At 31.1% G+C, this 16209-nt stretch overlaps 1 protein-coding gene across 1 annotated transcript in view; it reads right to left on the bottom strand.

Moving 5' to 3' along the window:
* Positions 1 to 15233, bottom strand: part of LOC111710319 (probable G-protein coupled receptor frpr-1) — a 24125-nt gene extending 8892 nt beyond the window's left edge. Inside the window, exons 1-14 of the mRNA XM_023484382.1 lie at positions 15154 to 15233; positions 13147 to 13196; positions 12354 to 12403; positions 11942 to 12002; positions 10921 to 11033; positions 10561 to 10666; positions 9412 to 9477; positions 6505 to 6579; positions 5373 to 5453; positions 3207 to 3256; positions 1198 to 1304; positions 984 to 1087; positions 538 to 584; positions 121 to 174 (exon numbers count right to left, since the gene is read on the bottom strand). Coding sequence (XP_023340150.1) covers positions 121 to 174; positions 538 to 584; positions 984 to 1087; positions 1198 to 1304; positions 3207 to 3256; positions 5373 to 5453; positions 6505 to 6579; positions 9412 to 9477; positions 10561 to 10666; positions 10921 to 11033; positions 11942 to 12002; positions 12354 to 12403; positions 13147 to 13196; positions 15154 to 15217 — 1028 coding nt within the window. The 5' untranslated portion in view covers positions 15218 to 15233. The remainder of the gene's footprint in view (positions 1 to 120; positions 175 to 537; positions 585 to 983; positions 1088 to 1197; positions 1305 to 3206; positions 3257 to 5372; positions 5454 to 6504; positions 6580 to 9411; positions 9478 to 10560; positions 10667 to 10920; positions 11034 to 11941; positions 12003 to 12353; positions 12404 to 13146; positions 13197 to 15153) is intronic.
* Between the last annotated feature and the right edge of the window lie 976 nt (positions 15234 to 16209).

The following is a 16209-nucleotide window of genomic DNA, read 5'->3' as shown; positions in this document are numbered from 1 at the left end:
CTGTCTAGTTGATTGTGTATACCTGATCCCTCGTCTACTCCTCCTCCTTCTGTCTAGTTGATTGTGTATACCTGATCCCTCATCTACTCCTTCTCCTTCTGTCTAGTTGATTGTGTATACCTGATCCCTCGTCTACTCCTGCTTCCTCTTCTTCTTCCACTAGGATCTCCTCGTCTAAACAAATATCATTCCAAACAAGAATATTTTACAGGATTAAATCTTAGAATACAGACGACAGAAGAAACTGATTACTAACCCCAAACACGAATTTGCTACTCCCTATATGTTTGCAACCGCTTGTGACTTTTTAATCTGACAGAATTTATTGGTTGAGAATCAAGGCTCCTACATTTAGACTGCAGAGATGAAGATAATTTCGAGATAAGTTATTTTCATTTGAAATTTCTGTAGAATTTTGCCAAAATTAAGAAAATATTTCTCTTTTCGAAAAGAGTCTCATTTTATAATTGAAATTATACTATATTAAATTTTAGAATTGAAATCTTATTATATTTTTTAAAAAAATCGTTAAATTACCTAAAACATGTAATTATGCTGATCATTGAGTTTCTAAATCCTTCATCCTAAAATAATTCTATATTATAGTGCTAGTGTTAACAAAGTAATGAAATTGCACTTAATTATTGCCTTTACAGCAGTTTTTTTATTGTTTTTTATTGGTGGGGTTTCAATGTTATTTATAAATTTTTTTTTAAGTCGTGCATCATAAAATAAGTGGAATATATTACCTTGAAGCAGTAAATAATATAGTTAGCGGAATATATAACCTTGAAGCAGTAAATAATATAGTTAGCGGAATATATTACCTTGAAGCAATGAATGATGAATTAAGTGAAATTTATTACCTTGAAGCAATGAATGATAAATTAAGTAAAATAAATTACCTTGAAGCAATGAATGATAAAATAAATGGAATATATTACCTTGAAGCAGTAAACAATGTAGTTAGCGGAATATATTACCTTGAAGCAGTAAATAATAAAGTTAGCGGAAGAGTTGGCGGTGATGAGAAAATGTGAAAGGGTTACAAGTATTTCCGGTCCGGGTCCCCAGCTTGGAGCTATACCTAGATACAACAATGTTAAAGGGAAAGTATTTTTAGATTTAAAAAAATATATTTGCAAAAATTTTGGGGCACAATTTTTTTTATTGTTTAATATATTATTTGAAGTATACCTGAAATGACAGCTATCAACTCGAGGAAGTTGATGACACACTTCGGGCTGTGGCAGAGGACGAATACGAGGACGATGGAGACAAGTATTGTCGCAATCCCGAGGTTCCTGAGAAATAAATAAATTTAATTTACAATTTGACTTTAAGTGATTTCATCGTCTTACAACATTTTTTTATCTGCGAAACTTTAATGTTATAATTCAGTATTATTTGTTTATTTTTGCATCTTTTTTGGTAGGGTCTATACAGCCATTTTATACATTTTACAATATTGTAAAATACATAAAAAATATTTAAATTTTGTACATGGTGTCACACGAAACATGACAGTAGCAATACGACTTGAAGGTCTATATTGATATTTAAAATAATTTGCAAAATTCATTGTAATCCTAATTTTAGAAGTAGAATTCTAGAATAATCACAAAGTACTCTTATCATTGATATTTCCAAAATGTGGTCTGCATTTGATTTCGACAATTTTTCTTATATTTTAAAAACTGAAATCTGAACTAAATTCTCAATAATATTGACAGCACGAAAAAGGCTAATCACGTTTTGAAATAACAGGACTAGGATAATTTGGTAGTTATAGTTTCAAGAATCATATATGTTAAAGCAGGTATGGAATGTCACAAGTAAATTCAAAGATTAAAGACAACTTTCAAGTCGTCTTGCTATTGTCATGTTTCATGGGACACACTGTATGTGCGCTGTGTGTAGGGTTGGGAAAAGTTCCGATACCAACCAGAGGTATTCGAAAATAAACGGAAGAGTCCGTTAACGGAAGGCAAAAGCCATTATTTTTTAAATCGTTGACGAAACACATTAGCCATTTTTGAAGAAAAAAATCCACGATTGAAAACGAAAACAAAACGGATATTTAGAAAAAAGGTGAGTTTCGTTTTGTTCTGCTTAAAATTGCATTGAACTTGTAAAAAAAATGTTTACGTCTTTTAATGATTTTAAATTAGATTTAAACGCCGTTAATACTGTTAACGGCTGTGAGTTAATGAGTTCATTTACCGTTAACAAAATTTTCTTGCCGCTTCGTGCCGTTAACACCATTAATTCTGTGATAATAGTTAAAACTTTTCCGTTAACGCGCAGTTAATAAAATTGAGATCGTTTACTTACGGTAACTATAAAAAAATAACGGAAAATATCGTTAACGAAACGCTACCTGATATTTTATTTTAATAAAGGATGAAAAATTTGGAACGTGCCAAGCCCTAGCTGTGTGTAAGTGTAATGATAAGTCAATTTTGTTGATTGAATACAGTATATTTAAGATAAATCAATTTTGTTGATTGTATACAGAATATTTAAGATAAATCAATTTTGTTGATTGTTTTTTCTAGATAATAAATATAAACAAATCAGAATACATAGAAATAAAATAATCTAATTTCGGTCACTACGCACTGGCCATATTTACAAGAAAGGATTGGTAAGATTTTTGTAAATACCAAGCTTTCATTCCAGAGATTATTGTAAATACCAAGCTTACATTTCAGAGATTATTGTAAATACCAAGCATTCATATTCGAGATTATTGTAAATACTAAGCTTTCATTTCACAGATTTTTTGTAAATACCAAGCTTTCATTTCAGAGATTATTGTAAATACCAAGCTTTCATTCCAGAGATTATTGTAAATACCAAGCTTTCATTTCAGAGATTATTGTAAATACCAAGCTTTCATATTCGAGATTATTGTAAATACCAAACTTTCATTTCCGAGATTATTGTAAATACGATGCTTTCATTTCCGAGATTTTTAAACCATTATTTAAAACAAGGGAATAGGAAGACGACATTATAGCAATAATTAAGTATAATTGATGTTGTTACAAAGAAATTAAATTTACTAAATCACTAATTTAGTGAAATGGGGCTGTTTACACTGCCCAACTGCTGTGTCTCATACTCATTTTTACTTTTAAAAGATATAAATTGATTCTCAATTTTTGTGAAAAATATCAAATATTTGAAATAATATCAATTACCTTCTTTCTCTGGTTACTGAGTTGATAAGCTGGGATCGCTTTTTGATACTCTAAAAAAGTTTAAATTGAACAAAAACAATCAAAAGTTATGTTTGGGTCAAAAATCTCACAAATCTTTAAAACTAGTGAGTCCAAATTTAATGAATTTAAGGCGCGTCTCAAATCTGCCAAAAACCGGTTTCAACTGAGCTCCGGCATTTAAATCTTGAAAAATTGAGTACAATTTTCAGTGGAACCAACCATATTTAAGCCCCGAGTCAAATTTAAGCCACGGCTCAAATTCATAAAATTCGGCCTCAGGGTGAGTAAACAAACGGGATTAGCGTTGTTTAACACTAACATTTTTTTGGTATATAAGAGAAAAAATAATTCGCAAAACTATTTATTTTTTGAAAAATAAATATTTCTCAAAATTTTAATCTTATTCCATCCCATGATTTATAAAAAAAAATTACTGTTAATATGCTCCTAATAAAACTTTTAAACTGTATTCATTGTTTACAAATAATTAACAAAATAAACTACATTTTAAGTAAGAAAACTGTTCTTTAGAAAATCCCACTTTGCAATGAGTATTTTTCGAAGATTTTTTGTTTTTAGGCATCAAAACTTATAAAAGTTTAGATATGAAAATTTTCAACGAAATATTAAAGTTCAGATTTCTAGCAGATGAAAGCTTTGAAAAAAAAGTAGTAATAATTAATGAATATAAAACTTAGAAATAAATACTAAAACTATTTTTGCAATTCCTAATTTTTGTTACTAACCGAAAAGTATTCAATTTTGTTGTTAAATATAAAAGATTATTAAAAAAATATTTAAAATCTTTGTTTTTGAAAACTGATTATTTTCTCTATAAAGTGACTTGCGTATATCTGCTGTGGAAACAATAGAGAAATTATCAGAGCCAGCTAGAAAAACGATAATATTTTTTGCATATTTAATCATAACAGGGCATGCCCCTCGTTTTTAAATGAAATGAAATCCTTGAAATACGAAACCCAGTCCCTTTAAACTTTGCAGATGTTTAAAATTTTGTTTAATAGATTAATTGAGCTGTATCAGATATAGAACCTTTTTACTGCTGAATGTTTTACATTTTCTGGAATTTACTAAAAAGCTTGCAAAAGTGGAAACTTAATTGAAAAATGGAATTTTAGGATTTTTGTCAGGTAAAAGATACAATATACAGGGTGTCCCACGAAACATGACAATTGGAAGACGACTTGAAAGTCGTCTTTGGTATTTGAATTTATTTGTGACATTTAGTCTTAATTTTGTGATTATTATCTCTAGAAATTTACTTCTAAAATTAGGTTGACAAATAAACGCAGCAAATTATATCAAAAATCAAGACGCCATTCAAGTCGTCCTGCATACTGTCATGTTTCGTGGGACACCCTGTATAATCTATCCAGCTACGGTTTAACCCAGAACTTTTGAGACATCGAAAGAATAAATGAAATGTCGTTTTCTAAACCTACTGATAATGAAATGCTGCAGATAATTAGTTAATTGTTTATAAAGCTCTTTAAAACTGTTCCAGCATATTTCATGGCTATTTATTTATTTTTACAATTACTGAGATTTTAAAGGTACAGGGTTACCCACAAAGGATGAGACTTCAGAGACGATTGCATGGAATTTGTTAAGTCCGTTTTCTTGTATTCGGGGTTACTTGCAGGCCAAAACTGGCTTATTCATGTGTGTAACAACTTTGTAAACCATCGAAATATTTAATTGAATGCAGAAACTAAAAATCAAGCTTCAAATGTCATATTTTTAGAGTTTTGGGTCGTCTTTACAGTCTCATCCTTTGTGGGTAACCCTGTATAATATTATAGAACACATGGAAAAATTACTTTCAAGACGACATTACATACATTCTTTCTATGTTTCCAAAGTTCTGGGTTAAACTGTAAATTTATAGATTAATATCGATGTAAGATTTGAAATAAAATAAAGGTTTAAACCTTTTTCTGAACAACAACACAGAAGATATTCTCATTTTTCTTTCTTAAAAAGTGTGAACAGCTCCATCAAGTTCCTTCCTTCTTCTTTAAATATAAACCCGAGTCTTCGATGGATTTTAAATTAAAGATTTATATTACGAAGTAAAAATGATTGGATTTAAAATGGCGTCTGTTCTTCTTAAAATTAGCTTACCCTGTATATACAGATGTTAAGGATGGACATAGCAAAGAATGGTAGAATGTTTAGGATGAGAATACTACTCACAGCTGCAATCTATATAAAAGAAACCTTGACTATATAAGATCATGTTTATTTCGTTTTTCGGGTTATAGTTTTAAACCTGGAGAACAAAATTAAGTTCCTTTTGTTTTAGATACAAATCCTTCCAGAATCTTAAACTCTGAATAGGTGGTTCAAATTTTGAACCGGCAGTAGGAACTGTGCAGCGACGCAGCTCAAATTCTTTAAATTCAGTATCAGGAAGCACATTAAGAAAATCTATGGACCCAGGTCTTGCGTTACATTCATTTTATTATATAATTTGATTGTTGATTTTCTTTGTTGTTTATTGTTTGATGTAAGTTAAGGAAAGGTTTCATCTTGAAACTGTCCCAATCCTCTAATGAAAAACAAGACATATCAACAAAAGAATATAAAGTTTTGAGGAAAGCTCTGATAAATACTGCACTGTCGATATGTAAACAAATAAACATCGATTAAGATAATTGGAATGTCGAAATAGATTCTAATAGATTTTATGATTCACAAAAAGAAAACGTGTTTCCAATCCAGATATTTTATTAAAACTCCCATTTTCTAATATCTAAATCTCTACAATGCTAAATAACATTTCCGCAAAATAAATATTTTGAGTTAATGACACCAAACTTCCTAAGAAGAAGTTCACTCTCCCAGGTTTCAAATCTGGAGTTTTGGAGTTTAACATTCTAATCAGTAGTTTTCAATATTGTAGAGAAAACGAGGAAAACCAAATATTCAAATATTTTTTGTTAAATTTTGAATTCTAAATTGGTTCATTATTTTTATTTTGCTATTTTAAAGATTAGAAAATAAATTTTGTATTTCAAACTAATTGAATGTTTTTTAAACGTTTCTAAATTCATGATTCTTTTTGGAAATAATTTCAAGAATTTTCAAAAACAAATCTTTTATTCGAGATTTATTTTTAAAATAATAATATATTTAAAGTTTTCTTGGGTGACAAGACAACCTCAAAAGTTGCCAATTGAAAAAATAGAAATTAGATAATTTTAACACAATGAGACCTATAAATGTTCTCCTTCTTCCAGTATAAATATTGTACCTGAGATATTTTAGGGTCCAGTCGTGTTGGGGTTGGTTTTATTGTGTAGAAACTCCAGGTTACTAAGTTGGTACTCTAATCATATCATTCACAACATTTTTATCACTTAGTTTATGCCTTTCTATAAAGTTCATTTTTTTTTTAACCTTTGTCCCTTCCCCCCCCCCCCTTCCCTCTTTCTCTTTGTTCAAACCTTTCTAAGTATCAAGTATTAAAGCATTAAGGGACTGAAGACATAATTTAAAGTGACCCTCCTTGTTCAGAGTGGCATGTGCCATTCCCGGTGGTACCATTTAAACCTTTGCCTGACGGTTATATATTCTTATTCGTCCAGCTAAAATCCTTGCATTTAATTTTCAAATAATAAAATAAAGATATCTCCGTCGCGGGCCACTGATCAGTGATCACTGATCATAACATCGGATTTCCGCCACTTAAGAGTCAGTCGTCGCTTCAATTTCGTTTAAAAATGAAGATTTGAGAATAAAAAAAATCTAAATGAAGAATGATGTTAACCAAAACAATTGAGCTTACTCCGCTGCAAGGTCGTCTTTGACCAAGATTTTCTCCGGTGGCCAAACCAAACATTTTATGCCTCCGACAGAACAGTAAACACCCTCAAGTGTAGTGCTCACGCTTCAAATATAGTTAAGAGCTTTAAAGTTCGTGATTGATAAATATTGACGATCGATTTATTCATATTTATATATTGTATGCAGACATATATTTTTAGCAAAAACTTTATTCCTTCTTTTTGATAATGTATATAAAATGCCTGAAACTTTTAAATTCTGCAGATATCATATTTTTGATAAACATTTCTGTTGCAAACAGAGAATTTGGTGGTATTTAATATATCTAATATATTTATGCAATATATTTATAATATTTAGTACATTTATCGTACATTATTCGCTTATATAGTTGGTTTCTTTTGTTTATTTAAGGAGTTATTTAATTAATTTTAGTATATTTCTTACTTCTTTTATGTTGTTTTTTACTAACTATATTACACATTTTCGGTGTATTTTTGTAACAAAACAAAAAATGTGACCCCCCCCCCCATGGGTAACAAAAGATAAGTGGCATATCACGACTATATACCATTCGACACAGAAGGCCATTTTTTGAATATTTGACGATTTTTTGGAATTCACGGGCAACACCGGGCACATCCAGTTATTTCTATTATATTTAGTTTATTTTAACTATTCATTGCTTAAATATATTATATTAAAAAATAGAAAAAAAATAATAATTGATTTAATTTCATGATTCCCCCTTTTGCAGACTCTCTCTTTTTAACAGTGAAAACTAAACTTTTGCGGACTCTCTCTCTCTCTTTAACAAAAAAACTAAACTTTTCCGGACTCTCTCTCTTTAACAGTGAAAATTAAACTAAAACTAAACTTTTCCGGACTCTCTCTCTTTAACAGTGAAAACTAAAAGCTTTAATGATTTATCAAGCTTATTCAATGAAGAATAAAAAGCCTTTTTTATCTAATTTAGTTGAAAACATTTCAGAAAATTAAAAATTTTAAATAAACTTTAGTTTTTATTCCAACCAAAGATGTAAAATTGTTTAGACCTATTATAATAGGTCTATTTAATTTTATTGTTTTATTGCAGAGGGTGATATAATTCAAGTCATTTCAATGTTTTTTTTTTAGTTTAACCATATCCAAATATCCTAATAAAAAGCTTAAATTTATCAGTTATCAATTAACCTTCAAATATAGCATGATCAACCTTTAATACCATGAATTTATAACTAATATTTCCCACAATGAAAACTCTAAAATAATGATTTAATAATTTTAAAAAAAGGGTTAGTGCTAAGAGTTAAAGAGACTGTAAATTTCAAGTGACAAAGATAACAATGCCGATTAGCAACGGAAACCTTTGACTGTTTATCGAGGGATATCTCTCAAATAACGTTCTATTACTTGTAAAACTGACGTGTACGCTAGCGTACAGCGTGAACTCAACTCAGCTGACGTTAATTGTAAAGCTGGCATGTACGCTAGTGTACAGTGTGAACTCAACTTGTGTCCCTTGAAAATACCCAATATTTTAGTTCCAAGACGGTTTTTAAAATTCGAAATTAAATATCTATTTTCTATGACTTCTTCTAAGTAAATATTAATATTTCTTAAATATAAGCAACTTGAAAGAAAAGTATTTTAGAACTATACACGCATTTTTAGAACAATAAGAATAAGTCCGATATACTCAATCAGTTAATAGTTTATAGTGTACTGTTGAGAATCCGATATACTCAATCAGTCAATACAGGGTGTCCCAAAAAACATGGGAATTCAGTGACGAATTTTATATCGTCTTTGTTATGAATTAGCATTGTAATACCTAATTTCAAAAGCCATAATATTATTATGTCTGCTAGAATTCATTTTATGAAAAGGGTAAAAGACTGTAAAGATGTGTCTATAATGTCTCCACAAGATGAACAGTGAAGATGGACAAGTTTACTCTGTTTGTATACTGCAATTTTGTTGTTTTACTAAGTACAACCGTATGCAGTCAAAACATAAACAAACAAAATGTGAACATAGCAGACGAAACTCTTACAGATTACAGCTTTCTCAGTAGGTATCACTATACTAAATCAAAGAATTATTTAAAAGACGATATCGAATTCTTAATGAATTCCCATGTTTATTGGGACACTCTGTAGTTTGAAGGGTACTGTTGTGAATCGAACACGTCATTCTACACATTGAGAATCACAAACAAAACGGTTTAATCGGGACAAATTAAGATTTGAAAATAAACAAAGATAAATAATCTTAATAATAATGTGCTGTGGGCCTAGGTATTGGTTTAAGTTTAATCATATAAAATTGTTTTAAATGTTTTTTTCAAATATTTGAAAGTGTGCTGATATGCCTGGTTCGTTGTTCCTCTTACGGCTCCAGAGAAGGATATGTTAGGAGGGAACTCAATAGTGTTCAGCTAGATAGATAGATAGATAAATAGATAGATAGATAGATAGATAGATAGATAGATAGATAGATAGATAAATAGATAGATAGATAGATAGATAGATAGATAAATAGATAGATAGATAGATAGATAGATAGATAGATAGATAGATAGATAGATAGATAGATAGATAGATCTACAGAAAGAGAACATGTTCACAATGGAAATGGAACTAATAGCCAAGTTGGGTGTATGTTTTGTTAATGTCGTATTAATAACATTGCTGAGTTTTATTTGTATCATTGAAAAAGATTTATGTCTAGAAATTATTTGATTGTATAATTGTAATATACAGAAAGCATACAAAGGGAAACAAAGCCTTTCATCTTGATCAAAGGAAGTTTTATTAAAAAAGCCCACAACCTATAGAGTCGGTTAAAAGGTTTAAAAGGGACTGTTAACTTCATATTTTTTGCAAAATTCCAAAGAGCGTCATTTTCTACAGCAATAAAAATCATTTATCAAAATATATAGATGTATGTATGCATGGATATATATATATATATATATAGTAATAAGCATAAAACTCTGTAATAGGAAATAAAATACTGAATGAAATAATTTAGAGTCTAATTTCATTTCTAGAATGAAGAAGAATTTTTATTCGAGTTGACAAAAGAACCGTTTTTTATACAGAGTGTCCCAAAAAACATTGTAATTTAGAGACGACTTGAAAATTGTTTTCGATTTTAGAAGATTTTGAAAAAAACATTAAGTATATTAATTCAAGACTGTGAGTCTTAAAAGCTTTCTAAAATGTGGTCTGCCTTCTTTGCATCTTCAAAATTGACGAAGATATAAGAAATTTGAACGATTTTAGTGTTATTTAATAAACTGAAATCTTAATATCTCCGTCAATTTTAAAGGTACAAAAATGGTAGACCACAATTTAGAATTCAGAAGTCCATATGTTTTGTTTATTAACTGTTGTAATTAGAATTCGACTAAAACTTTGTTCTTGTTAGAAGACCGCACGGAACAAAGACAATATAGAAGTCGTCACTTAATTCTCATGTTTATTTGGACACCCTGTAAAACAGTTGAAAAGTTTACCTTTGTTTCGTACTCCATGAACCTGTTTAGATTGAGCAGGATCGAGAAGAAGACGATTAGAGAACAGATAATCCGGCCAATATCCTTGGCAGCCGGTACATGAGGTCTAAACAAGGTGTACATGAGGTCTAAACAAGGTGTACATAAAGTTAATCGTACAAATGAACTTGTACACTGTACAGTGAAATTGATTTATAAACAAGGAACTGATTACTTGCCTTAAATCAAATTCCTATCATTTGTCAAACTGTGACTATTTGATCTAGCAGAATTCAAAAAAGGTTGCAAAGATATAATATGATAAGAACATTATATTTGATGCAAGTAATCAGTTCCTTTGAAAAGGTTTAGTAAGCTGACCTGCACACAGCTATAAATCGTTCAACTGACACGGCGAGGGTAGTCAGGACGGAGCCGGTCATAGCAATCTGGGCAACAGGTAGGAGCAGGTAGGCCAGCAGGTGGGGCAGGATCTAAAAACAAAAAAAGTTGTATTTTTAAAAAATAAGAAATCCCCCAAAACTAAGTGTTTTCGTTGGACTGCACCGATATAGGCAAAAACATAACTTAATAAAATATTCTTATAGATTTGTTATGACGTCTCCCCGAATTCTCAAAAAAATTTACAAATTCAGAGATTTCACATTTTGTAGAGGTGGTTTTACACCATGAAAATATCTTACATATAGTTGCAAATACATTTCATGCAGCTGTGAGTATCTTTCAAGATGATGTGCATTGTGCATGCAACAATTTTTGGAAAACAAATCGTTTATGAAGAAATCTTTATGTTTGAATTTAGACAGATCAAGATAATGAAAATCTGGAGAAATTTTTTTTTTAGTTTCATAAAATATGAAGACAAGATAGATGGAATGAATTGTATTGTGAAATTTATCAATATCATCAATAATATTTATTTCGTATCCTGATGCTAACTCAGAAATCAAGATGCAATGTAAACACAAAATGCACATTTTTAAAAACTCAGCAGAAATTCTTTTTTGCTGCACCTGTAGCTAGGGTTAGTGTATACCTGGAGCTAGGGTTAGTATATACCTGGAGCTAGGGTTAGTGTATACCTGGAACTAGGGTCAGTATATACCTGGAGCTAGGGTTAGTATATACCTGGAACTAGGGTTAGTATATACCTGGAACTAGGGTTAGTGTATACCTGGAGCTAGGGTTAATATATACCTGGAGCTAGGGTCAGTATATACCTGGAGCTAGGGTTAGTATAAACCTGGAACTAGGGTTAGTATATGCCTGGAGCTAGGGTTAGTATATACCTGGAGCTAGGGTTAGTATATACCTGGAGATAGGGTTAGTATATACCTGGAACTAGGGTTAGTATATACCTGGAGTTAGGGTTAGTATATACCTGGAGCCTATAGTGCTGGAAAAGGAGAGGTCCGGAGAAGAGCAAAATATTGCTGACAATACTAGAGGCACAATAATATAAATATTATGAAATATGAACAAAAAAACTGTTGTTGTATGCAGTTTGTACCCACAGCATACATATATTACATACAGACAACTCATGGTTTCCATTTTTCAAAATTCCTTTTTTTGAAACACCATCAATCAAGAAAATATGTCAATATCTTTTTAAACATTTATTTTTTGTTTAAACTTTTTAAAAAGAGAGCAATTCGACGAAATCTTTGTGTTCATGTTTTATTCTAATAAACATATTTTAATTTTTGTAGAAAAACTCCTTCTGATATGAAATATCGAATAAACGAAAATAAAAACAAAATCTTTTCTTTTTTCTTTTTATAATTTTGTTCCTAATAATGTCGAATACAGACAGGACAGTTAGGAGCTGGATAAAAGTTTTCTAGAAGTAAAAATATATTAAACATTTATAACGGTATGAATGAAAAAGGTTATTCCTCCTCTCCGACCTGATGATAAAGCTAAATAGTCGGGAGGGAAAAATTATACAAATAAAGCATTGAAAAGCAATCACGAAATTGAGTCAACTTAATTAAAAGTCACCAATTGATAAAATCGAGGTTCACAATCGTTAAATCGAGGAAACTTCAAGGTTCACAATCGTTAAATCGAGGAAACTTCAAGGTTCACAATCGTTAAATCGAGGAAACTTGCAAGGTTCAGAATCGTTAAATCGAGGAAACTTCAAGGTTCACAATCGTTAAATGGAGGAAACTTCAAGGTTCAAAATCGTTAAATCGAGGAAACTGCAAGGTTCACAATCGTTAAATCTAGGAAAATTCAAGGTTTACTATCGTTAAATCGTGGAAACTGCAAGGTTCAAAATCGTTAAATCGAGGAAACTATAAGGTTCACAATCGTTAAATTTAGGAAAATTCATGGTTTACAATCGTTAAATCGAGGAAACTGCAAGGTTCACAATCGTTAAATCAAGGAAACTTCAAGGTTCACAATCGTTAAATCGAGGAAATTGCAAGGTTCACAATCGTTAAATCGAGGAAAGTTTTGAGTTGCTAGAAGAGTAAGCTATAAAACTACCAATGACTAAACCAAGTCAATGTATCTCAAGTATCTCAATGTATCTCAGGTTTGGCTAATAATGGATAAAATAACTAAAGAGTTTACCTGAAAATCTAGTTTTCCATAATAGAGAACCAACAGAGAGAGAACATTGCCTGCATTATTTTAATTCTTACAAATCTTATAAAATCTTATTATTTGTAGGAACAAATAATTCCTAAGAAAATCCGCCTAAAGAGAGTATTTATCAAAAAGATTTGGCGGCATTGAAAACTCATTTGAAGTACTAATACGACTTCTAGGCAGCTTTAAGCAAGTCGTCTTTACTCACAAAGACTACAAATGGCAAATTGGGACAAGATATTTCTGTTGTTCCTGTATACATACATATATTCATCAAACACTCCCTCTAATTCCATTAAATGCATTCTAATGAATTACTATGTATTTATATATGTGGGAAACCAAATTAATTATTAAGGATGAAAAAGAGTTTGAAATTTTCTATATGTTGAAATCGAAAATACTTTTAATTTTTTCAAACTTATTTTTTTTTATTTGTGGAAATATGTTTAATATATTTTTTTACCCCGTATATGTTCAGCGTCAGGTTGCAAAGAAATTAGAATTTGTGTGTTTCCGTTTTCTAATTTATTTTTTGATTCAAAGTTTTCACCGCTGTCATGAATTTAAAGGAAAAAGTTCAACCCCTCTAAATCGGTGATCATCCCTTTAACCATGCTTGTTTTTGTTTGCGTGTGCAATGTGCAGAAAATATCTATCTATCTATGTGCTCAACATAATTCCTTCCCAAGACACTTTAAATCCTTGTTGAAACACCAACTCTGCATGCCAGGGGCGTATTCAGGAATTTGTCCGGGGGGGCTTAAATTTTTTTTTATCTTTCCAGTGGGGCTCAGCACCCGTTGGGGCCTGAAAACCCTTTGAAATCAATAGATTTCACTGGTCCAGGGGGGCTTAGCCCCAATAGCCCCCCCTGAATACGCCCCTGCTGCATGCTATTCTGTATTCAACTCATCCCAGCTTTAAATCTAAAATCTTTCATCTATATTCTATATTTACATAGATGCGCAGATCTTCAGAGATATATTTTTAATAAAAAAAGTAATTTCCTCAGACTTCTGACATTCTTTGACATAGAGCTAATGTATACCTAGTCAGGTCTTCTAATGTTTATATATCTTTTTAGAAACCAAAGTTCGATATTGTAGCACGGAGTTCAAACTAAACTTGCCTTTGTAAGAGGTTAGATGCTAATGTATAGCTATATTGATATTAAACCTTACATAATACAAATGTGTATTTATTTATTTAATGTGTAAAGAAATTATTCAACGAAGAATATTACAGAAGATTTAAATTTCACATTAACACCCATTAAACCTTTGTTTAATAATGGAGACATTCTTAATTATCTGGCTGAAAATTTAATGCCGGGAAACACTGTCGCGTACGCGTACTGTCTCTTTAAAGAGATTCTAAATAGAATCAAAATTACTTAAAGCTAAACGTTTTCAAGTAGAACGTTAGAATTTTAATAAAATCGCCGTTAATCTTTTATTTGAAAATATCGTTTGTTGAAATGAAAAATATTATACTTTCATTTAAAATCGACCCAAACTGAAAATATATGTTATCGAAAATATGTCATTTGATTCATTTTCAGAACTAAAATGCTGATTGACTTTAGGATAAAATTAGAAACCTTTTCAGAAACATTGATATACTCTTCTACCACAGGGGCGTAGTCAGGAATTTGTCCAGGGGGGGCTGAATCCCCATGGCCCCCCTGAAGACTCCTCTAACTGTGGGGTAGGTAAAATAGGCTCATGATATGCCGGGTACTGTAAAAAGTCTGACCGCGCCATCAAAGTTAAAACCGAGCCAACAAAGGATAAGGGCGTGGCGGTACGTGCTGTGCGTCACTAAGGCCGGCTCAAAGGGTCGGTACGTACCGTGCGTCACTAACGCCGGATCAAGGGGTCGGTACGTGCCGTGCGCCACCAAGGCCGGTTCATGGGGTCGGTACGGTTCGAATTCAAATTGACCCCAGTCCCCCGTTCTTCACAGTAGCTGAATATAATTGTTTACCTAGTATTCCAATGCCCCCTATGATCGGCAGAAGAATCCCTTCAAAGATCATTTTAATCAGCATCACATGATCCTCTGGACTGTAGGACATCTGAAACAAATAAAAAAGTAGAGAAATTCATCAATTTAAGATTTAGTTGTAGACATTTATTTAACATTAAATGTTTTAGAATTGGTATGATAGCCGATAAAAGTGAAATGTTTTTTGTCTTTCTTTTCAAATATGGATGCTAAAGTTCAAATTAAGATAGCTTGTCGGAAAAAAAACTTAAGTCCAAGAAGACAAAAATTTTCCATTTTTTATTGGTTTTTACTTTATTTACCATTATGATTCATTTAACTGGAAACCACTGTAATTTTGTCAACAGAACACGCCAGATATTTCAATCCTATAACGCTGGCCTAATTTAGTTTTAGAAAAATAAATTATGATAAAATACTTAAATGTTTAATTGTTTATATATGAAACAATTTTGTTTTTATTCCGTCAATTACCGACATATATGAATACTAGCTTGGGAACCCAGCTTAACCTGAAGGTTTCCCTATATAAGTGAGCCAACTCATCAACTTAGAACTTATAAACCTTGAGCTCAGAACATTCCCGTGGTTCTACCGAGCTCCCTAATAAAACTGTAAGGCCATCGTTTAGAAGTTTTTAAGTTATGATCTGACCTCTATTCTATAATTAAAAACAGAGATTATTACTTTATATATCTTATCTATATAAATAAAGTTGTAATCTCTGTTTGGGTGTCTGTCTGTTTGTTTGTTTGTTTCCACGCTCGCATGATCTCACACGTGAACTGTTACGTCTGTGGTCATAGTTATCTTGTTTACCCTGTTTACCTTGTTTACCTTGTTTACCTTGTTTACCTTGTTTACCTTGTTTACCTTGTTTACCTTGTTTACCTTGTTTACCTTGTTTACCTTGTTTACCTTGTTTACCTTGTTTACCTTGTTTACCTTGTTTACCTTGTTTACCTAATAAGATTGTTCGAATAATACTATATCCTCGATCCTTAACAATAAGATTCGTTATCCTAACTAGTGTAC

Source organism: Eurytemora carolleeae, unplaced genomic scaffold, assembly GCF_000591075.1.
Source record: "Eurytemora carolleeae unplaced genomic scaffold, Eaff_2.0 scaffold1039, whole genome shotgun sequence".
NCBI lineage: Eukaryota > Metazoa > Arthropoda > Copepoda > Calanoida > Temoridae > Eurytemora > Eurytemora carolleeae.
This window is presented reverse-complemented; position numbering and strand designations above follow the sequence as displayed.